This window comes from Dipodomys spectabilis, unplaced genomic scaffold (genome assembly GCF_019054845.1).
Source record: "Dipodomys spectabilis isolate Male_0828 unplaced genomic scaffold, ASM1905484v1 ptg000054l, whole genome shotgun sequence".
NCBI classification, from domain to species: Eukaryota; Metazoa; Chordata; class Mammalia; order Rodentia; family Heteromyidae; genus Dipodomys; species Dipodomys spectabilis.
Window position 1 is genome coordinate 41,173,270 of NW_024870731.1, and position 23,458 is coordinate 41,196,727.

General features: G+C 52.0%; 1 protein-coding gene and 1 long non-coding RNA gene across 4 annotated transcripts in view; one reads left to right on the top strand and one right to left on the bottom strand.

The window, feature by feature from the left end:
* The window catches only part of Irak2 (interleukin 1 receptor associated kinase 2), a 32,056-nt gene extending 10,084 nt beyond the window's left edge, over window positions 1–21,972 (top strand). The window contains exons 3-13 of one of the 3 annotated variants that reach the window (XM_042680147.1): window positions 3,395–3,538; window positions 4,400–4,506; window positions 5,865–6,059; window positions 6,141–6,205; window positions 7,484–7,598; window positions 8,008–8,117; window positions 8,740–8,935; window positions 12,401–12,463; window positions 17,102–17,302; window positions 19,109–19,400; window positions 21,203–21,972. In XM_042680147.1, the coding sequence (XP_042536081.1) occupies window positions 3,395–3,538; window positions 4,400–4,506; window positions 5,865–6,059; window positions 6,141–6,205; window positions 7,484–7,598; window positions 8,008–8,117; window positions 8,740–8,935; window positions 12,401–12,463; window positions 17,102–17,302; window positions 19,109–19,400; window positions 21,203–21,315 (1,601 nt within the window). In that variant the 3' untranslated portion in view covers window positions 21,316–21,972. The remainder of the gene's footprint in view (window positions 1–3,394; window positions 3,539–4,399; window positions 4,507–5,864; window positions 6,060–6,140; window positions 6,206–7,483; window positions 7,599–8,007; window positions 8,118–8,739; window positions 8,936–12,400; window positions 12,464–17,101; window positions 17,303–19,108; window positions 19,401–21,202) is intronic. The other 2 variants (XM_042680148.1, XM_042680149.1) reach the window with 2 other exon arrangements.
* Window positions 1–22,430, bottom strand: LOC122108178. The gene is made up of 3 exons (XR_006147493.1): window positions 22,130–22,430; window positions 9,028–9,035; window positions 1–11 (listed from the first exon to the last, which is right to left on the bottom strand). It is a non-coding gene; the product is annotated as an uncharacterized LOC122108178 (long non-coding RNA).
* Window positions 22,431–23,458: the final 1,028 nt, after the last annotated feature.

Sequence of the window (23,458 nt, forward strand, 5' to 3'; positions counted from 1 at the left end):
ACTCATTCTGTCTGTTTTAGTAAAGGGTGGCATCACCAGGCCTACCGCCACTGGGTGGGTGCGCCACAAAGGTGCTTCTCAAAAAGACGCCTGTGCCTGGGTTGGCCTCGTTCTGTGTGTAGCTTGAGGTGGGAGTTGTGAGTGGTACGTGTGTTTGCGTGCGTGCGTGCGTGTGTGTGCGTGTGTATGTGTACACGCGCACGCGCACATATGCGCATATGTATGCGTATGTATGCGTATGTATGCATTGGGTGAAGGATGCCCAGGAGAAACGTGGACCATCAGCTGTGAGTTGGCAGCTAGCACTAGGGTTCCTCAGCGCTAGCCAAGAATCACTTTGCTTTGTTCTAGAAGATTTCTAGCTGGGAGCAGTGTAAGGACTCACACAAACATCTAAGTCTTGCCTCACTGTTTCCTCGTGGGGGTGTGGGCATGGAGTTTCCACGGTGTGCTCACAAGGAAAGAATTCGTCCTGGTCCTGCTAGCAGAGCCTGAGTCTGTGACTGGACTCCATGTCCCGGGCAGCCAGGGGAAGAGGCCCGGAGCCTCAGGGGTCAGCCAAGGCCTCTGCATGGCAAAGCTCTCCAGAAGCGGGGCGTCAGTAAACGCTCAACCACTAGTTGAGCTCAGCATGGAGGGTCTGCTTCCTCTGGTGGAAGCCAGAGCTGGCAGCCAGACCTCGCCCAGGCCTGCTCCGCCCAGGCTTGCCATTTTGCCCCTGTGGTTACTTGCTATCCAGGCCCTTCCCCAAATTGCTGCCTACCTAGACCCAGTGTCCGTAGCCGCTCTTAAAATGTTGAAAATAGGCTGGGTGTGATGGCATATGCCTGTAAGCCCAGCTACTAGGGAAGTGGAGGCAAGAAGATGGTAGTGTAAGCCCAGTCCAGGCAACGATGACTTGACACCTTGCCTCAGAAAGGAAATGAGGCCAAGCGCCAGTGGCTCATGACTGTCATCCTCCCTACCAAGGAGGCTGAGATGTGAGGATTGTGGTTTGAAGCCAGCCTGGGCAGGAAAGGCCATGACACGCCTTTCCTTACTAAATCACCCAATAGCCAGCTAGCCTTGAGCAAAAAAGGTCAGGGACAGAGGCCAGGCCCTGAGCTTAAGCCCTAGGAGCAGCGTGGGAGGCTCAGAGGTGGGAGTCCACAGTTGGGTGGTGGGTGCCTGGCCTGCTTCCACCACAGGGAGAATCTTCCAGAGCTCCCTGAGTTCTGTCCTCTACCCACCACTGTGCTTGGGCCTCCTGGCTGCATAGCCAGCCCTGTTGTGCTGGGGTCTCCTGAGAAGTCAGTGCAGGCCGCTGTGTGCGGGCGGGGGAGGGGATGGCCTGGCAGTGGCTCCCGCCACGGTGCCTGGGTCATGGCCTGGGCAGGCAGGAAGCCCGCCTGGCACAGCCTTTCTCCCGTGCTGCTCTATTTTTATCTCTCCAGCAGCATCCTGCGGCGCAGTCAGCCTCCGCAGTGGGCCCCATAGCTGCAGGGAACTGGAAAGGGCAGGGACAGAGAAGGGCTTTTCTGTCGGAGGTAGGAAAAGTGCAGAGGCGAGGCCTGTCCTGTCTGTCCAGGATGAACATCAGCACGTGTGGAGACCGTGATGCTCAGTGCTTGCACTTTTGTCTGGGTGCCAGTCCTGGGGCTTGAACTGTGTGTGCCAATCCTGGGGCTTGAACTGTGTGTGCCAGTCCTGGGGTGGGGCTTGAACTGTGTGTGCCAGTCCTGGAGCTTGAACTGTGTGTGCCAATCCTGGGGCTTGAACTGTGTGTGCCAGTCCTGGGCTTGAACTGTATGTGCCAGTCCTGGGCTTGAACTGTGCGTGCCAGTCCTGGGATGGGGCTTCAACTGTGTGTGCCAGTCCTGGGATGGGGCTTGAACTGTATGTGCCAATCCTGGGGCTTGAACTGTATGTGCCAGTCCTGGGCTTGAACTGTGTGTGCCAGTCCTGGGCGCTCCTCCTGAGCTTTTTTGCTCAAGGCTAGCACTTTGCCACTTGAGTCATCGTGCCACTTCTAGCTTAGTTTGAGAGTTCATTGAAGATTAAAAAAAATCTCAGGGCTAGGAATGTGGCTTAGTGGTAGAGCGCTTGCCTAGCATGCACAAAGCCCCTGGGTTCCATTCCAAAGTACCACATACACAGAAAAGGCCAGAAGTGGCGCTGTGGCTCACGTGGTAAAATGCTAGCCTTGAGCAAAAGCAGCTCAGGAACAGCGTCCAGGGACTCATGCCTGTCTTTCTAGCTATTCAGAGGCTGAGATCTAAGGATCTTGTTCAAAGCCAACCTGGCTTTGAAAGTACAGGAGCCTCTTCAATTAATCACCAAAATAAAACAGGAAGTGGAGCCGTGGCTCAAGTGGGAGGGCTCCAGTCGTGAGTGAAACAGCTAAAGGACAGCACATCAGTGTCTGGCCCCTAAGTTCCAACCCCAGTACTTGAACTGGGGAAAAAAATTGTGGGAGCTCATGTAGCTCCCTAGCAAGGGAAGGTTCTGAGTTCAAATCACAGTCCTAATGTCCCTCCCCCGTGAGCCTCCTACCTACAGTCTCAGTGTTACACAAGCGGGGGGTCAGGGCTGAAATCAGAACCTCCGTCTTTCTCATCTCTACCTGGTATGCTAGGCTTAAAAGAGAGAGTGTGAGCCGCAACACCTCCGTTTACTTATTTGTTCCTTTTGGTGGTTGGGGGAATGAGACCAGGGCCGTGGCCACCCCCACAGAAGTGCTCTACCATTGGAGCCCCGGATTGTTTACCTTGAAAAGCCTCATCTCAACCCAAAATACCCCGACAGGGGGTTTTCTCAGGAAATGACCTTGGGCTGTCAGCTGACAGCTGTGGCTTGGTAGCCCTGAATGACTAGGTGCTTCCTGTGTGTGGGGGGGGGGGGTGGGGGGTGGAGGGAGGGTGTTAATCACCTCACACTCCAGGGCTGTGGCCCCGCCCATTGGTGAATCTCAGTGCCTGGGGCGGGACACTGTGGGAAGAAGAGAGAAGGATGAGCTGGACTTCACCAAGAATGAAAAGTCAGTAGATAAGAGCTCCCTTGGCCCTCACAGGGGTGGCTTGTACAGCCTGCAACCTCCATGTTCCTGTGGACAAAGACACGGGTGTGTGCTGCAGGGAAACAGCCAGGGTGTGTGCTGGAACTGTCGCGATGGGAGCCAGGGGTGTGTGGCACCGCACGCGGAAGGCCGGAAGGCGGATCCCACGGGGGACTGTCCCGGCCAGTCCCTGCGGTGCAGATGGACAGGCCTGGCCCCGCCCAGGGAAGACCTCCTAGCACACTTGGAACTTGTGGCCAAGGCCAGGATTAGAACCCAGACCCTGACTTCCCGGCTCTCCGGTTCCGTGGCTGGTTTACCTCAGGAAACAATAGCTGCCTCTTTGTGCCTTGCTTTCAGGGAATCCGGTTTTGGAGAGCATCCCGGCGCTGCCCGGCTTCCCCTGGGCTGTGCAGCTGGGGCCGGGGGCGGATCCCGCGAGGAGTGGCCAGGGCAAGCCCCGGAAGGGGCAGCCAGCCAGGCCCGACTCCTCTCTGCACCCAGGTAGACTTCATGTCATTGATTTTGTTTTCTTACTTAAAGCAAACTTATTTAAGGAAATGATTTTTTTTTTTTCTCGCCAGTCCTGGGGCTTGAATCAGGGCCTGGGCACTGTCCCTGAGCTTCTTTTGCTCAAGGCTAGCACTCTACCATTGAGCCACAGCGCCACTTCCAGCTTTTTCTGTGTATGTGATACTGAGGAATCGAACCCAGGGCTTCACGCATGCGAGCCACGCGAGCCACCTTCCCAGCCATGAAGCTGTTTTTTATAAGGATATCCCACCCAATGTGCAAGACCCAAACTTAGGAAAAGCAACGAAGGATGGTTTAAAAAAAAAAAAAGGGCACAACATGAGGCCCTGGGTTCGATTCCTCAGCACCACATGAGCAAAAAGAAAAAGCCGGAAGTGGCGCTGTGGCTCAGGTGGTAGAGCGCTAGCCTTGAGCTGAAGAGCTGCGGGACAGCGCCAGGCCCAGAGCTCAGCCCCGCGACCGCCACCTACAACAAAATTAGTGACGGGAACATGAGTGGCAGACAGCCGCGCAGGCGCCACGCGGGGCGGCGGGCGCGGACGCTCCACGCCGGCGCAAGCGGGCCGGGGCCGCGGCTCGGCCCGAGCGGCCGGGACTGCAGGCGCTCGGCTGCCGGCTCGCTCTGCCCCCGGGGTGTGTCCTCCAAGGATGCTGTTTGGCGGGGAAGCCGCTGTGGAAGTTTCTGGAAGGCAGTCCCTCGCTGCTGTCTGGCGGCGCTGCGGGCGGCGCGGGCGCGGGCTGCGGCCTCCTGGGGCTCCGCTCCTGTCCGTCCGTCCGTCCGTCCGTGCGGTGCGGGTGCCTGCTGCGCGCTGACCGTGCTCCTCCTTCCAGCGGCCGCCCCAGCCAGGGCGCCCCCGCCGGCCTCGCGCTCACGGCCTTCCCAGGAGTCCACGCCGGCCCCCCTGAAGGCCGGCCTCCCTGCCGCCTCTGATCTGAAGGTAACGCCTCTCCAGCTTGGCTCCAGCCTGCCCCCAGCTTCTCCTCCCGTGCGGCTTCATCGCCCGAGGGCCTCATCCCCGCTAACCGGCGCCCTGGCTGGGCCGCGGCGGCGAGAGCGCGCGCACGCACGAGCACGAGCGCGCACGCAGAGCGCGCACGCAGAGCGCGCACGCAGAGCGCGCACGCAGAGCGCGCACGCAGAGCGCGCACGCAGAGCGCGCACGCAGAGCGCGCACGCAGAGCGCGCACGCACGAGCGCGCACGCACGAGCGCGCACGCACGAGCACGCACGCACGAGCACGCACGCACGAGCACGCACGCACGAGCACGCACGCACGCACGCCCGGTGAACGCGTCCTCCTGGTACTGGGCCCTCCGCTCAGGGCCTTGAGCGCTCGCTCCGCTTTTTCTGCTCATGGCTGGTGCTCTACTGCTTGAGCCACACCTCCAGTATAGCTTTTTTAGTGTATTGTGCTGGTACTGGGGCTTGAACTCAGGGCCTGAGTGCTGCCCTTTAGCTTTTTTTTTTTTTGCTCAAGGCTGGACCTGTCTCACTTGAGCCACGGCTCCGCTTCTGGCTTTTTGTGGGTTAGTTGGGGATAAGTATCTCTTGGACTTATCGGCCCAGCTGGCTTTGAACTGTGGTCCTTAGATCTCAGCCTCCTGGAGCCACCGGTGCCCAGCTAGAATTTCTTTTCATAGGCTCCTATTAGGCACCAAGCTCTAAAACCGAGTAGAGAATTGGTTTGTCTATATAAGTGCATGGTCTGCTCTCCAAACCCCAGTCCCTGCATGTACCCTAGGGCAGTTCATGGACCAGCCGTGTCCCCTCAGCTCCCACCCCCCTGGAATAAATGCCTGGCTCTATCAATATTATCTGCCAGGATCCCATGCTTATCTTTATTTTTGCTGGTGAAGAAATGGAGGTTCAGAGAGGTTGAGTAACTCAGTCAAGGTCACACAGCAAGTTCCAGATAGAGCTGGGATTTGAACTTGGGCCTCTGCGTGTCATCTTTTTCACGCCCTGCAGGATCCCCTCCCCTCTCTCTCTTTTTTTTTGGTCCGGTCGCAGGGCCTGAACTCTGGGCCTGGGTGCTGTCCCTCAGCTCTTCAGCTCAAGGCTAGCGCTCTACCACTTGAGCCACAGCACCACTTCCGGCTTTTTTCCTTTTGCTTATGTGGTGCTGAGGAATCGAACCCAGGGCCTCATGCATGCAAGGCAAGCGCTCTACCACTGAGCCACCTTCCCAGCCCTCCCCTCCCCTCTCGTGGCTGTGGTATTCCAGGGTCTCCCAAGGCAGCTATAGGAAGCAAATTTCCACTAGTGAGCCCACCCCTTCTTCCTCTGAACCCGCAGTACGGCAGCACCTCCTTCCCGCAGCAGGAAACACGTGTGAGCGTCCCTGATGGCGGCCTCTTCTGGAGCGAGGTCGACGTGGTCCAGGCAACCCATAACTTTGACCAAAGCCACAGGATCTGCGAGGGGACATTTGCTGACATCTACAGAGGACAGAGGCATGGCATGTCCTGGGTCTTCAAGAGGCTCAGAGAGGTGAGCCTGGTGAGGATTTACCCTGGGGTGGAGGCTGCCCAGCAGAGGCTCGGCCTCACGTTCCTGTGTCTTTGTCCACAGACAGCCTGCTCGAGTCCAGGGTCCATGGAGAGATTCTTCCAGGCGGAGGTGCAGGTTTGCCTGAGGTAAGCACCCTTGGGGGAGCCCTGCCGGCTGCTCACACGGGGCCCTGGAAGGTGCTGCTAGGTGCCAGGCACTCTGTTATGAAGGTGCTGCTAGGTGCCAGGCACTCTGTTATCAATTGCTTTAGTCTTTCTGTGGCTACAAATGAATATTGCAGAGTAGGGAGCTGGTAAAAGATTGGAGGGTTATTTAGCTCCCGGTTCTGGAGGATGGCAAATCTAAGCCTGTGTATCTGGCGTCTGGTGAGGGCCTGGTGCAGCTCCGTAAGGTGGCAACGGCATCACATGGTGGGACCCGAGCGTGCTAGTGTGCTCGCCCTCCACCCTGCGCCTCCAGATACAATCAGATATCAGATAGGGCTTTTTTTTTTTTTGGTGGTGGTGGTGGGGCTTGAACTCTGGGCCTAGCCTCTGTCCCTGAGCTCTTCAGCTCAAGGCTAGCGCTCTACCACTTGCGCCACAGCGCCACTTCCAGTTTTCTGGTGGTTCATTGGAGATAAGAGTCTCACGGACTTTCCTGCCTGGACTGGCTTTGAACTGTGATCCTCAGATCTCAGCCTCCTGAGTAGCTTAGATGACAGACGTGAGCCACTGGCACCCAACTTCAAATAGGACTTTGTGAACCCAAGTTGACTTAGGAAAACACATTGGAATCGTGTCATATAGAAACTCAAATGATCAGGCACTGGTGGCTCACACCTGCAACTCAGGAGACTGAGATCGAGACTGGAGATTTGAAACCAGCCCAGGGCAGGAAAGTCCATGAGACTCTTATCTCTAGCAAAAAGCTGGAAATGGCTCTAATGGTAGAGTACTAGCCTTGGGGGGGTGGGGAAAGCAAGAATTCGAGGCCCTGAGTTTAATACTGGCAAAAAGAAAAAAAAAAGTGACGGGGTGGAGGTGGGGGGCTGGGAGGGGGAGGGACGGCAGAAATAGTGGCCTGAGAGGCAGAAGGAGAGCTAGGAGGGAGTGGACATGGTGGCCAGAGGACAGTTCACATCAGAGGTAGGCTGACCCCGGTGTGTGTGGGGGGTGTCCAGGGATGTCTGGGAGCTGGCAGCCTCCTTGGCAAAGCCTCCATCCTCTAAGCCTCCGTCGCTGGAGGCAGGGTGCCGATCAGAAGAGCAGGGTGGGGTCTTTAGGCTTCTAAGCATGCTCGAGGCACATGGGAGGTTACTGGTGGCCCTGGGATGCAGGGGTGAGGTGGGAAGGGAAGGGTGGGCAGCCTTTGCCAACCTGCTCCTCGCTTGCTCTTCACCCTGCACTGCGGCCTGGTTTCAGATGCTGCCATCCCAACGTATTACCTCTGCGGGGCTTCTGTGCGGGGAGAGAGTTCTACAGCCTGATCTACGCCTACATGGAGAATGGTTCCTTGCAGGACAAACTGCTGGCCCAGGTAAGCACGGGCCACTGTCAGGAAGAGAAGCAGGTGACCTCCAGTTAGGGAGCAGCACTTGTGCCCTCTCTGCGTGCTGTGCGGGACTCTGGATGAGAGCCTCGCAGCTCCCACAGCTGTTGCCAGGCCTGAGTCTGCGTCCCAAGGGAGCACAGCTGCCCAGCATCCGGCCAGCACACCTGCTGCATTCACCTGGCCCACACCGTACCCCAAAACAGAGGACCAAGGCTTCCTGTATGCTGTTTTCTGTGGTGCGAGGGGCGAGTGCTCTGCCACTGAGCTGTACCTCAGCCAACACGCCAGCATCGCCACGTTCTACCCAAGGAAGCGGAGGCTCAGAGACCTTAGCTGTGCACTCCACAGACAGGCCGTGTGCTGACAGTGTGCCCTCCTGCCTTCCCTCCCTCAGGGTGGTGCCGACCCGCTCACCTGGCCTCAGCGCGCCAGCATCTGCTCAGGGATGCTTCGTGCCGTTGAGCATCTACACAGCCTGGACATCATCCATGGAAATGTCAAGAGGTGAGAGGAGTAGACCCTGCCCAGGCCTGCCTGCGAGCTGACCTGCCTCGGCCCTCCCCTCGCTCTGACGCTTTGCTTTTCTCCTCCACCTCGCCTCTCCTGGGTGTCATCTTGTGTTGGCATTGGGATTTGCACTTGGTAAGCTGGTGCTCTCGCCATGCCTCCAACTCTATTTTTGCTGTTTTGTTTTGTTTTTTTGTCAGTTGTGGGTCTTGAACTCTGGGCCTGGGCGCTGTCCCTCAGCTCTTCAGCTCAAGGCAAGGGCTCTACCACTTGAGCCACAGCGCCACTTCCAGTTTTCTGAGTGGTTTATGGAGATAAGAGTCTCACAGACTTCCCTGCACAGGTTGGCTTTGAACCGTGATCCTCAGATCTCAGCCTCCTGAGTAGCTAGGATGACATGCGTGAGCCACGGGCGCCTGGCTTTTTTTTTTTAAAAAAAATACTGGTGTTAGAACTTGAACTCAGAGTCTGAGTGCTGTCCCTTAGCTTTCCTGCTTTTCCCTCTCAGGGCTGGCTCAGAAATTCCACATTGAGGGTCTTCAGTGACCGTCCCCCCCCCCCCAAAAGGGCCTGTGACCTCCCACAGTCTCCATGACAACTGCTGCTTGCTTTCCCACAGCTCCAACGTTCTGCTGGACCACAGCCTCACCCCCAAGCTGGCTCACCCCATGGCTGCCCTGTGCCCTGGGGACGGAAGGTCCAGGTACACCCTGATGAAGACGTGCGTCTTCCAGGCGTCCGCGGCCTACCTGCCCGAGGACTTCGTGAGGGTGGGGCGGCTGACCCAGCGAGTGGACGTCTTCAGCTGTGGAATTGTAAGGGCTCCTGTGCTGCTCGCCCTCCACCTGCCCCGGCTCCTCTGTGGCTTTAGGGCCCAGCAGAGGCGGAGGGGCGGCCACGGACGCACGGCCACATCTGCATGGACCATTTTGTCACTTTTGTTCTTTCTGTGCCAAGGTTTAAGTTCAGGGCCTTGCGCTTGCTAGGCAAACCCTCTACCACTGAGTCATACTGCCAGCAAGTCTTTTCTTTCTTTCTTGGTCCAAGACCAGGACTCAAATTCGGTACCTGCAGCCATGTTTGCTCATTGGCTGGTGCTCTACCAACTGAGCCACCCCTCCAGCCTCCCTCCCCAGTGCTTATTTTTTGAGATGGAATCTCAACATGTTATCCAGGTTGGTCTTGAACTTACAGGCTCAAGTGATCCTCCCATCACAGTGCCTATTTTGTATGGTTGTGAGATCCTCAGCTCTCCGCCTTCTCCGTAGCTAGTATTGTAGTTGCGAGCCACTAGTACCCAGCTTCACAGACTTTCTTCTGCCTGAGCTGGCTTTGAACCACTGTTCTCTCAGCCTCCTGAGTAGTTAGGGTGTGAGCCACAGACATTTGGCTTGTCCTTGTTTGCGGTCGTCTATCCAGCCATTTGTCCAATGCCCATCCATTCCTCCAAGGCCTTCCCATCCATCCAGCTATCCATCCACTCAGAATGTGTTCCCCTTCCCTACGCCTTCCTGTCCACAACCAAAGTCAAACGGTTTTGTTTTTGTTTTTTAAGTGAAAGCAGTTAGAGTGAATTTGGTAGTGACCCTAGGCTGTGGTCCTTGTAAACCCAGCAGAGGAGGGAATGCAGGAGTTCCCAGTGTCACGAGAAGATGGAACCTTGCTTTCTCAGCCTGTCAGCCAGCACCTGTATTCACACGGAGCCCAGCCAGGGAAGCTCAGGCTCAGAAAAGCTCGCCAGTTTCCCAGACAGCTCAACCCGGGGCCTTACCTTCTCCCTGCCTCTCCCGTCCTGAACTCTGAACTTCTGCTCTGTGACCACAGTCCCTGTGCACTCGTGTCTGCCCCTCCACCCTCGCCCAGTGCCCCCTCTGACCTCAGGGTGCCAGGTTCAGCTTCCTTCTGTCAGTCCAGCCTCCTGCTGTCCTTGCCTCTCTCCAGCCACTGGGAAGGCTGCAGAAAAACAGCTTTCTGCTAGCCGGGCTGGCTCAGCCTCCTGCTGCTCCTTTACAGCTAGCTGCACTTGGGAGGCTGAGGCAGGAGGATCACAAGTTCAAGGCCATCCTGAGCTGTATGGCAAGACCCAGTCTCAAAAAAAAACACAACTGAAGCCAGGCACTGGTGACTCACGCCTGGAATCCTACCTCCTTAGGAGGCTGAGATCTAAGGATTGCAGTTCAAAGCCAGCCCGGGCAGGAAACTCAGTGAGGCTATCTCCAATGAATCACAGAAAAAGCCCAAAACGGTGCTATAGCTCAAGTGGTAGAGCACTAGCCTTGAGAAAAAGGAGTTTAGGGACAGCACTCAGGCCCAGAGTTCAAGGCCTAAGACAAGCCCAGCCCCCACCCATGCCCCCAAAAAATGGGGGTGTGGGGACATGATACAAAGAGAGAGTAAAGAGAGAGTAAGGGATAGTTTCTGAGCGGGTGGCCTGCACATGTGCAGGCTGTTATTATTTTGGAACCCAGGGCCCAGCACACGCTGAGCACCTTCTCTATCACCAAGATGCACTTTGCCCTGTGTTTTTCTTTTTTTTTTTGGCCTCTGCCTTCAAACCCTCGCTCTTCCTGTTTCTTGCTTTTAATCCAGTCCTTGGCTTTACAGTTGACTTTCTCATCTGTCTGTCTGTTCACCCATCTGTCCGCTCATTTGTCCATTCACTCACTGAGGGCCCTCCTCTCCCTCCGCCCCGCCCTTTTCTCAGCCCTGATGGGTGCTTATGCTTTTGAGCTTTGGTCCCTCTGGGGTGGGGAGCACTGGGCTTTATTTCTTGATTTTTAATGACTCCTATAAACAGCCCATCCAGGCTCAGGGACAAAGGCAGAGGCAACGGACACTTGATTCCTTCCCTCCCCCCAAACTCTCCCAGGCCACTGCCAGTGTGTTAGTAACGACACAGGCCCTGGTCATCTGGGTGGTGGATTTATTTTATTTTTATTTTTTTGTCGGTCATGGGGCTTGAACTCTGGGCCTGGGCACTGTCCCTCAGCTCTTCAGCTCAAGGCTAGCACTTTACCACTTGAGCCACAGCGCCACTTCTGGCTTTTTCTGCTTATGTGGTTCTGAGGAATCAAACCCAGGGCCTCATGCATGAATGGCAAGCACTACCACTGAGCCACCTGCCTAGCCCTTAGATTTATTTTTGTAAGTGGATTTGTGTGTGCGTGTGTCTGTGCATGTGCCTGCACACAAACATCAGTAGGCCTAGGACTTGAACTCTGCCCCTGGGTGCTGTCCCTGAACTTTTTTTTTTTTTGGGTCCTGTTGTGGGCCTGAACTCTGGGCCTGGGCGCTGTCCCTCAGCTCTTCAGCTCAAGGCTAACGCTCTACCACTTGAGCCACAGGGCCACTTCCGGCTTTTTTCTTTTTGCTTATGTGGTGCTGAGGAATCAAACCCAGGGCCTCATGCATGCAAGGCAAGCGCTCTACCACTGAGCCACCTTCCCAGCCCCTCCCTGAACTTTTTTGCTCAAGGCTAACCCTCTGCCACTTGAGCCATACCTCTATTTCTGGCTTTTTGGTAGTTAATTGGGAATGAGTCTCATGTACCTTTCTTCCCAGGCTGCTTTGCACTACAATCCTCAGATCTCAGCCTCCTGAGAAGCTAGGATGACAGATGTGAGCCACCGGTGCCTGGCAGCTACCAGCAGCCAGCTAGGCTTTTTTTTTGCCGGTCCGGGGATCAAACTCGGGCTGGGCGCTGTTCCTGAGCTTGGTCTTGCTCAAGGCTAGCACTCTACCACAGTACCAGTTCCAGGTTTTTTTTTTTTTTGTGATTAATTCGAGACAAGAGTTTCATAGACTTTCCTGCCTAGGCTGGCTTTGAACCATGATCCTCAGATCTCAGTATTCTGAGTAGCTAGGATTACAGGCATGAGCCAGGGTTTTTTGTTTTTATTTTTATTTATGTATTTATTTTTAGATATAATCTTGCTATCAGTTTCTCTCTGGGATGGCCACAAATGGTGATCCTCCTATCTCTGCCTCCTGAGTAGCTGGAATTACAGGCATGTACCACCATGCCCAGACACATACTTAAGTGTTTGAGTCCCCTCCTTCTTGCTTTGCTCTCACTTAATGAGACTTGCCACGTGGCATGTTTAGTTGGAGGTGTTTGGTGGCATTCCCATGGTTGGGTGGTATGTCTGCGTCAGGTGGCACAGCTGGCCTGGGCCTCAGACATTTTCTCAGTGAGAAGAAGCTTCTCTCGGCCCAAATATCCTGCTGACCTTGGACATGAGTGTGTGGACTGTGCTAACTCCAAGTTCTGTTCTGTCCAGGTGTTAGCCGAGGTCCTCACTGGCATTCCTGCCATGGATAAGAACCGGAGCCCCATGTACCTGGTGAGTTGCTATGTTGATTCTGCTTGGCCAGCTCGTAGTCTTGGGCTCTGTCACCGCGTGGGCTTGGCGAGTTCCCCTTCCAGAACTGTCTGTTTTGTAGATTGAAGCATGGATCCCCCACCCCTTCCCACACACAGTGTCATTTCAAAAGTGCAACTCAGCTTGACCGCTGAGGGTTGCCCACGCGCCTTCAAGTCATCTCGAAGCCTGTGAAGGGGACACAGTGTCCCCATCCCCAGATGAGGAACTGGTTCTGAGTGCCACCTCAGAGCTGGGCTCCTGAGTCAGGTCAGCTGGAGTGTGTGTGTGTGTGTGTTGCACTTTTTTTTTTTTTTTTCCAGTCGTGGGGTCTGAACTCTGGGTCTGGGCGCTGTCCCTCAGCTCTTCAGCTCAAGGCTAGCGCTCTACCACCTGAGCCATAGTGCCACTTCTGGCTTTTTTCTGCTTATGTGGTGCTGAGGAATTGAACCCAGGGCTTCATGCATGCAAAGCAAGCGCTCTACCACTGAGCCATCTTCCCAGCCCACTTTTTTTTTTTTTTTTGCCTGTTCTGGGGCTTGAACTCAGGGCCTAGGCACTGTCCCTGAGCTGCATTTTTGCTCAAGCACTCTACAGCCTGAGCCACAGCACCACTTCTGGCTTTTTTTTCTTCTTCTGTGTATGTGGTACTGAGGAATGGAACCCAGGGCTTTATGCATGCTAGACAAGCACTCTACCCCTAAGCCACATTCCCAGCCAGTCTTGTACTCTTACTTGGCTCTTTTCCTCATGGAGAGCACTCTATTGCTTGAGCCATAGCTCTACTTCTGCCTTTTTGACGCTTAATTAGAGATAAAAGTCTCAGGGAGGCTGGGCGCTGGTGACTTACGCTTGTAACCTTAGCTAATCAGGGGACTGAGATCTGAGGATCACAGTTCAAAGCCAGTCTAGGCAGGAAAGTCCGTGAGACTCTTATTTCCAATAAACTACCAGAAAACTGGAAATGGTGCTGTGGTTCAAGTGGTAGAACACTTGCCTTGAGCTGAAGAGTTGAGGGACAGCACCCAGGCCCAGAGTTCAAGCCCCATGACCGACAACAACAACAACAACAACAAAACTGTCAAGGACTTTCCTGCCGGGGCTGGCTTCCAACTTCAATCCATCTCAGCCTCCTGAGTAACTAGGATTATAGGTGTGAATACTGGGACCCAGCTAGAAGGGTTTTTGTTGTTGTTGTTAAAGGTTTATACATGTGGAAGATACTGGATTTTATTGGCTTTAAATCTGATTTCTTTCTCTTCCTGTAGACCTGAATGTAAGTCTCCCAGTGTGCTGCTGCTGTGGTGCACGCAGTCTGGCGGTGATGGAGTTTAGTGAGAGGAGAGGGCAGATGTGTCTTGCCGTGGTGAGGGTGGAGGCAGCCTCCGCTGCTGGCTGACTCTTGGGGCTGTGGTTGACTTGGTAGCCAGGGAGCATCCGCTGATTTCTAGCAGAGCTAAGATGGTGTGTGCCCTCCGCTGTGGCTGTGGCGGTCGTGCTGGAGAAACACGCCTGTGTGAGAGAAAAGGCAGATTAAAAAAAAAAAGACAGATGGAAGCTGGGCGCTGCTTCTCACACCTGTAATCCTAGCTAGAAGCTGAGATCTGAGGATCATGGTTTGAGGCCAGCCTGGGTAGGAGTCTGTGAGTCTCTTATCTCCAATTAACTCCCCGAGCTAGAAGTGGAGCTGTGGCCAAAGTAGTAGAGCACTAGCCTTGAGCACAAAAGCTTAGGGACAGCACCCAGGCCCTGAGTTCAAGCCCCAGGACTGGAAAGACAGGTGGATAAGGATGCTGGCTGTTTCCTGATGGTGTGAAAGGCAGGAATATAAGTAAAATATCTCCTGGTGAGGAAATGGTTATGGAACTTGGGATACATTCATACATGCCATGGAGAACCATGGAGTGAAATTTATAACCTGGATGCCTGAGAGTCATGCCTGTAATCCTAGCTACTCAGGAGTCTGAAATTTGAGGATTGTGGTTCAAAGCCAGCCCAAGCAGGAAAGTTCATGAGACTCTTGTCTCCACCAGAAAACCAGAAGTGGCGCTGTGGCTCAAGTGGTAGAGCACTTGCCTTGAGCTGAGGGACAGCACCCAGGCTCAGAGTTCAAGCCCCATGCCTGACAAAACAAAAAACAAAACAAAGAGCCAACAAACCTAAAGGCACTAAAGATGTGTGTGTGCACATGTGCTCATGTGCATCTTCACCTTCATCTCTGCGGAGGTGACGTTCACTCATCCAAGGTGGAGGAGATGGTGTGAGCTCCACAGAGGCATGCAGCTGTGTAGTGAGCCATGGCAGAGATAGGAAAGGGATCCAGCTTCGTAGAAAGGGGTCCCCTTCCCCTGCCTTCTCCCCCAACAGCCATCCTGGAAACTGCCGTGGAATGCCTCTGGACAGCTCGTCTGGAATTGGAGCTGTGCCTGCAGCTGTCACTTGCGGGTGTCAGTCAGGGGCTCCCCGACTTGTGGGATGGTGGTCTGGGGTGAGCACCCCGGGGGTCTCCTGGGACTCTGCTATTCCCCAGCCCCTTCCCTGTCTTCTTGTAAAGTGGGTCACTTGGCCCCAGGCGGGGACGCTGGGTTTTGCTGATTGCGCGCTGGCAGCGTCTGCTCTGTCTGCTGGGCCTCCCAGTTCCTGGGCTCTGGCAGCTTTTTGGGTCAAAGTGTTTGTCAGGAGCCCCAAGCTTCCATTCAGTCACCGCCCCCCATGCAATGACTTCCTGGGTTCCCGGCCTGGGGGCCCTGGTCCCCCTCTCTCTGCTCTGACATCAGGCTTCCTTCTGTTACTCAGCAGTGGTAGAGATGCCAGCCAAGGGCCCCCTCCCTAAGTCAGGCAGTTACTGGGAACTGGGATCTGTTCCCCATGGCTGAGGCCTCTGTCTGGGATCTGGTGTGGATTTCTACTGGTGCTTGTGATCTACCCACGTGAATACAACAGAGCTGTGCAAAAGGTAGTGCAGGCTGGGTGCTAGTGGCTCACGCCTGTAATCCTAGCTACTCAGGAGTTTGAGATCTGAGGATTGAAGTTCAAAGCCAGCCCCGGCAGACAAATCCATGAGACTCTTATCTCCATTTAACCAGCAAAAAGTCAGAAGTAGAGGTGTGGCTCCAGAGGTAGAGTAAAAGCCAAGTGAGAGTATGAACACACACACCCAGTGTCAATATAGCCCTTGCCAGGGTTATTCTGTAAATATATAAACAAATATTCTTTTTTTTGGGGGGGGGGCAGTCCTGGGGCTTGAACTCAGGGCCCAAGAGTGTCCCTGAGCTTGTTTTGCTCAAGACTGGCACTCTTACCACTGGAGCCCACTCATCCACTTCCTGCTTATTTGTGGTTAATTGGAGTTAAGAGTCTCACAGACTTTCCTGCCCAGGCTGGCTTTAAATTACAGTCCTTAGATCTCAGCCTCCGGGGTAGCTGGGATTATATGTGTAAGACACTGGCACCTAGCATTGTAAATACATAATTATAATATTTTTAATTTTTATTGGCTTAGGTTGTTATACAGGGGCTATTTCATGTTAGTTGAGCTGAATTGCTGGTGGTCTGAGGTACACAGTATTCTTTTTTTGGGGGGGGAGGTCCAGTCATGGGCCTTGAACTCTGGGCCTGGGTGCTGTCCCTCAGCTCTTCAGCTCAAGGCTAGCGCTCTACCACTTGAGCCACCTTCCCAGCCCGCACACAGTACTCTTGAATCCTTAGTTCTCCCATTTGATTGGGGAAACCAAGGCAGAATGGGGCTGGTTCCATTTATTTATTTTAGCACTTGCTGTTTGTTATATTTTTACTTATTTATTTTATTTTGTATTTTGAGGCATGGTTTCACACGTTAGCCCTGGCTGGCTTCAAACTCCTCATCTTCCTTCCTGCTTCATCCTCTAGAGTGCTGGAGTTATAGCTCTACCTCATTTTTTTTTTTCTTTGTGCCAGCACTGCGACTTCAACTCAGTGCCTTACACTCTTGCTTAGCTTTTTTGCTCATGGCTAGGACTCTACCACTTGAGCCATACTCAGTTCTGGTTTTTGCTAGTTAATTGAAGATACCAGTCTCTCAGATTTGTCTGCTGGAGATGGTCTGAACTGCAGTCCTCAGATCTCAGCCTCCTGAGTAGCTAGGATTCCAGTTACGAGCCACCAGTGGTAGTGATACTATTAGCATTTATGACTAAGTGATATGATTAGTATTTATCACTAGTACACTATGTGAGTGATACCATACTGTTAGACTAATAGACGATAGACTACATAATAGTCTATATAGTCTACAGACTATTATATAGTCTATAGATGAATAGATAATCGATTATGCAAATGATATTAATGAGCATCATTTAAGTACTTATGAATGATATCATTTGTCTATTAGTTATGAATGCTAGTCCATCACTAATCCATAACAGACCCCTTCATGTTTCATCTGTGTGCTTTAGACACATTACTTTGTTGCTGTTGTGGAAGACCTACGCATAGGCATTTTGCTGGCTAGGCTTTCCTGACCTGGGCTGGAGGGGAGGCGCCCAGTGGCGGGGGTGAAAGGCTGTGCGTGCCCTGGGCACGAGGGAATTTAGCAATTCTCCACTTGCCCACAAGCCCTTTCCTCCCTTCCTCCCACAGAAGGATTTGCTCCTCAGTGAGATTCCAAGCAGCACTGCCTCGCCCTGCTCCAGGAAGACAGATGTGGAAAAGGTGATGGCCCAGGAGATCTGCCAGAAACACCTGGAGAGGAGGGCAGGGTCACTGCCGGAGGACTGTGCCGAGGCCTGGGCCGCAGCTGTCTGCCTCTGCCTACGGCGGCGCAACGCCAGCCTGGAGGAGGTGAGCCGCCCCCGACCCGGTCTGTGCCACCACGGGTGAGCTCACCCACCAGGGCTATATCTGGTTATCAGTAGCAGAGTCTGCCGGCGCTCACGTCAGCACCACCGTATGGTAACGGGCGACGTGAGGGCAGGTGTGTTGCTGGGACCAGATACTCTGATGTTGACAGAATTCTTCCTGCCTTTCTGGAATAATTCTCCTCCTCTTTGTCCTCCTCCTCCTCCTCCTCTTCTTCTTCCCCTCCTTTTTCTCCTTGTTGTTCTTTTGTGTGTGGGGGGCTTGAACTCAGTGCCTGGTACCTTTTTCACTCAAGGCTGGAGCTCTACCATTTGAACCACAGCTTCATTTCTGGCTTTTTGGTGGTTAGCTAGGAATAAGACTCTCTCATAGCTTTCTATCTAGGCTGGCGTTGAACATCATCCTGAGATCTAGGATTATTAGTGAGGATTATGGGTGTGAGCCACCAGCACTCAGCCAGACAACTATTTCTTGAGTACTTACAGCAAAGATTTATCTCCAGAGTTGACATTTGAATTAGGCATCAAAGGATAGGATGTGTGTCATGTAGACTAATATATAAGAATAAGGATTGGTCAGCCAGGCACCGGTGGCTCATACCTGTAATCCTAGCTACTCAGGAGGTTGAGATCTGAGGATCATGGTTCAAAGCCAGCTTGGGCAGGAAAGTCTGTGAGGCTCTTATCTCCAATAAATCACCAGAAAACTGGAAGTAGTGCTGTGGCTCAAGTGGTAGAGTATTAGCCTTGAGCTGAAGAGCTGAAGCCCAAAAAAGAATTGGTCATTGTTTACAGTATATCACCACTAAGCTAGAAAATTAAGAGGTCAGCTGGGTCGTGGGCTAGAAGAGCAGCAAGTCCGGGTTCATTGCCATACTTGTGCTGAGTTGGTGGCTCACGCCTGTAATCCTTTCAAGGTTAAGATCTGAAGATTGAGATCTGAAGACAATCTGGGCAGAGAGGCCCTTATCTCTAACTAACCAGCAAAAGGTCATGAGTGGAAGTGTGATTCAAGTGGTAGAGTGCCAGCTTGAGTGAAAAAGCGCAGCAATATGTGAATTTATATACTGGATTTTTTTGTTAGGCACCAAGCAAATAAGATATTGTTACCAAGTGTGTGTGTGTGTGTGTGTGTGTTTGAAGCAGTATTCATTCTCTGCTTTTTAAAATTTTTTTAACTTCCAAAACTAGGAACGCCCTCAAGGACCTAGAGCATTTTTTTGTTAGAAGTGATAGAAATGCATTTCTCAAGCTGGTAGGCACACATGGGGAGGGAGCGAGGAAGAATATGAATAGGGGATGATGAACTTAGTCTCTTAACCCTGCAGCAGAGAGGGTCCACATTGCTCTGCCCTCAAGGCAGTTGGGCCCTGGGTCTCCAGGGCATGGGTGTGGCTGTGTATGTCTCTGTTTCCATCACTTGCCTCTGCTTTACCCGATGAATCCCTAAGTTGGGTGGAGAATCTGGTTCTGCCTGTAGAAAGCAAAGGGTTGTCTTTTCAACTCTAGGTGTCCCAAGTCTCAAGGAAGGATTCTGATTGGTCCTCTTTGGTAACAGGCCCAACTCTGTACCAATCATTGTGGCCAGAGGAATAGGATGCTATGATTGGTCCATCTGGGCTCATCTGCACTTACTTGTGGCTAGGAGGGTGGTCATTAAATTCAGATCTCTTCAAAGGTGGCATACAGTTCTTCCAACAACACAGTCAGTGCTTGTATTTCTCTTAGAGGCCGGGTGTTGGCCCTCTGCTCTCAGAGTAACAGTCTTCTCTGCCTGCTCTTCCCCAAGGCCTGTGGCTCCATGGTTGCAGTGGAGGAGCGGCTTCAAGGTCATCTGTCAGTCCCATGCAGTGGGCTTTCTGAGGCCACAGGCTTGTCTTCCAACACCCCAGAGGAAACTGATGATGTGGACAATTCCAGCCTGGACACCTCCCACTCCTCCACTGGGGCAGCCCCCAGTTCAGGGGCTGTGTCCCCAGCTGTCTGCGCAGAGGGTGGAGCAGGAAGGCTGCCGGTCACTCAGGAAGTAGAGGCTGATTTCTTGTCCGTGGCCTGTGGGGGCCCACAGTCCCCCCAGGATGGTAAGCACAGGAGGTCAGGCTCATCTAACAGCTTCTTACTGGAGCCTGCTACTTCTTCCTTGTCAACCTCATTTATTCCTTTTTTTTTGGTTGTGGGGCTTGAACTCTGGGCCTGGGCACTGTCTCTGAGCTCTTCAGCTCAAGGCTAGTGCTCTACCACTTGAGCCACAGCACCACTTCTGGTTTTCTGGGGGCTTATCGGAGATAAGAGTCTCACGGGCTTTCCTGCCTGGGCTGGCTTTGAACTGCAATCCTCAGATCTCAGCCTCCTGAGTAGCTAGGATTACAAGTGTGAGCCACTGGCACCCAGAAAACTTCTGGTTTTCTTGGTGGTTCACTGGAGATAAGAGTCTCATGGACTTTCCTGCCTGGGCTGGCTTTGAACTGCAATCCTCAGATCTCAGCCTTCTGAGTAGCTAGGGTTACAGACATGAGTCACCAGTACCCAGCAAGAGTGGTTTCTTATTTATGTTTGTGTGTTTTTGCAGTGCTGGGGATGGAACTCAGGGCTTCACACGTGGCCGGCAAGTGCTCCGAGACACACCCCTAGCCCTGGAGTGGCTTTTTAAAAAATAGTGCATGGCACTCTTTGTTTAAAGTTCCCTTTGCCCTAGAGCCAGAAGAACCCTTTTCTGGGACCAGCAAGACCCTGGTCCATTCTTCCTTCTGGCCAGCCACTTAAAAAATACGTTTTTTTCTTGGTAGTTAGTATAAAGATGAACAGAGGGGTGACAGTTACATAGGTCAGGCAATGAGCACATTTCTTTTTGGACAGTGTCACCCCTTCCCTCACTCTCTCCCAGTTTTTCCTTCCCTTCCTCACCCACAAGTTGTAGAGTTCATTTTCAACAAGGTTTAGTGAATACCACTGTTGTATTTGTTCACCCTTTGTCCCCCCATTTCTATGATTCCCTTTACCCTCCCAAAGACAGATAAACAATCAAAACAAAAAGAATACAAAAACAATGAAGAAAAAACCATTGTTTCCACTTCCTAGAGTTCATTTTGATAAATATTATTTTATATGATCAGAGGCACACAGACATTGCGCTTTTGTGTTTCTCCCCTAAGAGTATCCTCCTTTGGTCTCACTTTGTGTGTGAATGCCTGGAGTCCTGTATAATTGATCATGTCCTAGGGTATTATTTTTTACATAGCCTCCATTTATAGTAGGAGGGGATTTCGCTGTGATATCTCCATATCTTCTCAGGTACTTTGTTTTTCTTTGTGCCAGTCCTAGGATTTAAACTCAGGACCTGGGCATTGTCCCTTTCCTTTTTTTGGCTCAAGGCTGACACTCTGCCCCTTGAGCTATAGCTCCATCTCTAGCTTTTTGCTGGTTAATTGGAGATATAAGAATCTCACAGACTTTTCTGCTCCAGCTAACTTGAACCATGGTCCTCGGATCTCAGCCTCCTGAGTAGCTAGGCTGGCAGGCGTGAGCCACCGGCGCCCAGCTGAGGAAGGCCTTTTCACTAGGGCGTTCCTGTCCCCTCACTCACTGGATGTCAAAGCTATGACCCCGGAATGGAGAGGGAGGGAGGGGCAGGCTGTAAGCATTGTGGGCTCCAAATCTCTCCCAGCCTAGGATGGTGCCTGGCACCCCCTCCTCTTTGGAAAGTAGGGGAAGTCGTGGGCTTCCCTACAAAGACAGAGTAGTGAACCTGCTCTTACCTGCTCCTGGGGGCTTATTTGGAAACTTGAGTTATAGGAGATTCTGACCAAGTCTGCCTTTTAAAGTATTATAAGAATAGTAATTTTGGTTCAAGTTGCTCTACCTTACTTTGTTTATTGAACATCAGCTACAGAGATTTCCTGGAAAATCGAGATCAATGAAGCCAAAAGGAAACTAATGGAGAAGATCTTTCTCTACGGAGAGAAGAAACTGGACAGCATTGAGCTCTTCGGGCCCTAAAGACCGGCACACAGTTGATGGCCCTGGACCACCATTGGAAAGACAAGTTGTTCAGTCAGTGGTATAGTGTACAAGGTCGGACACGATGTGCAAACCAAACTTCAGCTTTCCCTGATGGAAGGGAACTTCCATTTCATAAGAGTGAACTAGGGGACAAGGGACCTCTGCAGAAATCCAGAAGTGCTCTTTCTGTCTGGGATGTGTGAGTCAGCGTGAGGTGTCAGAAGAGACTGAACTAGAGGGCCTGGTACATGGGACCAGGATATGGGTGGCTCTGTGGTTCTGGGGGAGCCCGTGATGAAAACCACCCCAGGAGGTGCTCTCGCTCCTCCACACTGACTGCAATTCTTCAGGCTCAGTAGAGGTTTCCAAAGTTAAAATCTGCCCACATATTTGCCAAGGACTACCTGCAGGCCTCCCTGCCTGAGATTTCTACCCTGTGTCTTCCAACCATTCTTAGCTCAGTTTTAGTCCCTAGTTTTAGAAGTGCGGACACCTGCTTAGGACTCTGTGGTTTCCATTTATCAGCCCTCTTGTGACCTGCAGATAAAGGTGCTTGCTCAGCATCATAATACACCATTCCCCTAACACATTAAAAAAAAAATTGTGCTGCTACTGGGGCCTGGGTGCTGCACTTTAACTTTTTGTTTTGCTAAAGCTGGCACTCTACCACTTAAGCCACAGCTCCACTTCTGGCCTTTTGGCAGTTAATTGGAGATCAGAATCTCATGGACCTTCCTTGCCAGGACTGAGTTTGACTATGATCCTCAGATTGGATTACAGGATGAGCTATTAGCGCCCAGCTTTTGGACACGTTTTTAATGGGAGCTTTTATTTTCAGACTGTGTTATTTTCAGCTGGATGAAGAATCAGTTGGGCCAGTTTTATCAATTGTTTAGTTAAATCATTTAAGTTCCTTGATATCAGTTTTCTTGAGGGTAATTCCTGCTCATCCTCCCTGCCTTAGCCGCTAGAACAGGACGTGGTTCCAGAAAGCACTTTGAAGAATGCACTTGTCCTGTTTTATAAAAGGTATTAACCAGCCACAGTGGCTCATGCCTATAATCCTAGCTATTTAGGAGGCAGAGATCTGATGATTAAAGTTTGAAGCCAGCCCTGGCAGGTAGGTTTGTAAGACTCTTATCTTCAATTAACGAACAAAATGCTGAAAGTAGAGCTGTGGCTAAATTGGTACAGCACTAGCCTTGAGCACTGAAGCTAAGGGACAGCACCCAGGCTGTGAGTTCAGTCTCCAGTACTGGTGCACACATGTATACACACACACACGCACACATGTATACACACACACACACACACACATACACATATACACTATATATATATATAATGTGTTTCTGTCATGTATGTAATGTTTATATAGTGCATATATTTTTCGAAAACCATATTGTAGATCTTTTGCGAAACAAATGCTATTTTCTATTTCATTAGGAGAAATGTCTTATTTAATTCTATAATGATTATTTTTGAAAAATAAAAATATACGTAAAACCAGAAATACCTTGTAATTACTATTATGTCCAGATGAATTTGTTTTGAGGTGTTTTTCAGTCCAGGGTGGGTTAATCAGCTGTAATCTCACTCACTTATGTTGTAGAGATATTATGTAAACCATTTCCTCCATGGATGAGAGATGGTTTTCATTCTGGTTGCTACAAACTTGTATTAATGTGGGTGTCATTGCTCTACCACCTGAATCATTCCTCCAGCCTTACTTTTTGCTGAATATTTTGCAAATGGAGTCTAGCAGCCTGAGACTGTGATATGCCAAATCTCTATTGAGTACAAAATATTACAGGCAGGAGCCAGTGGAACCCAGCAATTATGTTTTCTTGATCCTGCCAATCTAATGGATGAAATATTATAATTTAGGACTGGGGGGCTTTATTAGGTAAAGCACCCGCCTCCAAAGCTGGAGACGTAAGTTCAAACTCAACTACCACCACCACAAAAAAAAAAAAAGAATTCTATGCCTTTATTTTTTCTGCAGGACTGGGGGCTGGACCCAGGGCCTGGGGCATGCTAAGCCAGCAGGCTGCTTCCTGGGCTGCCTCCTGCCCTTGCAGAATGTTTACCTCTGAGACACTGTCCTGTGAACCTGAACTGGTGGTCCTGGCGCTCCCAT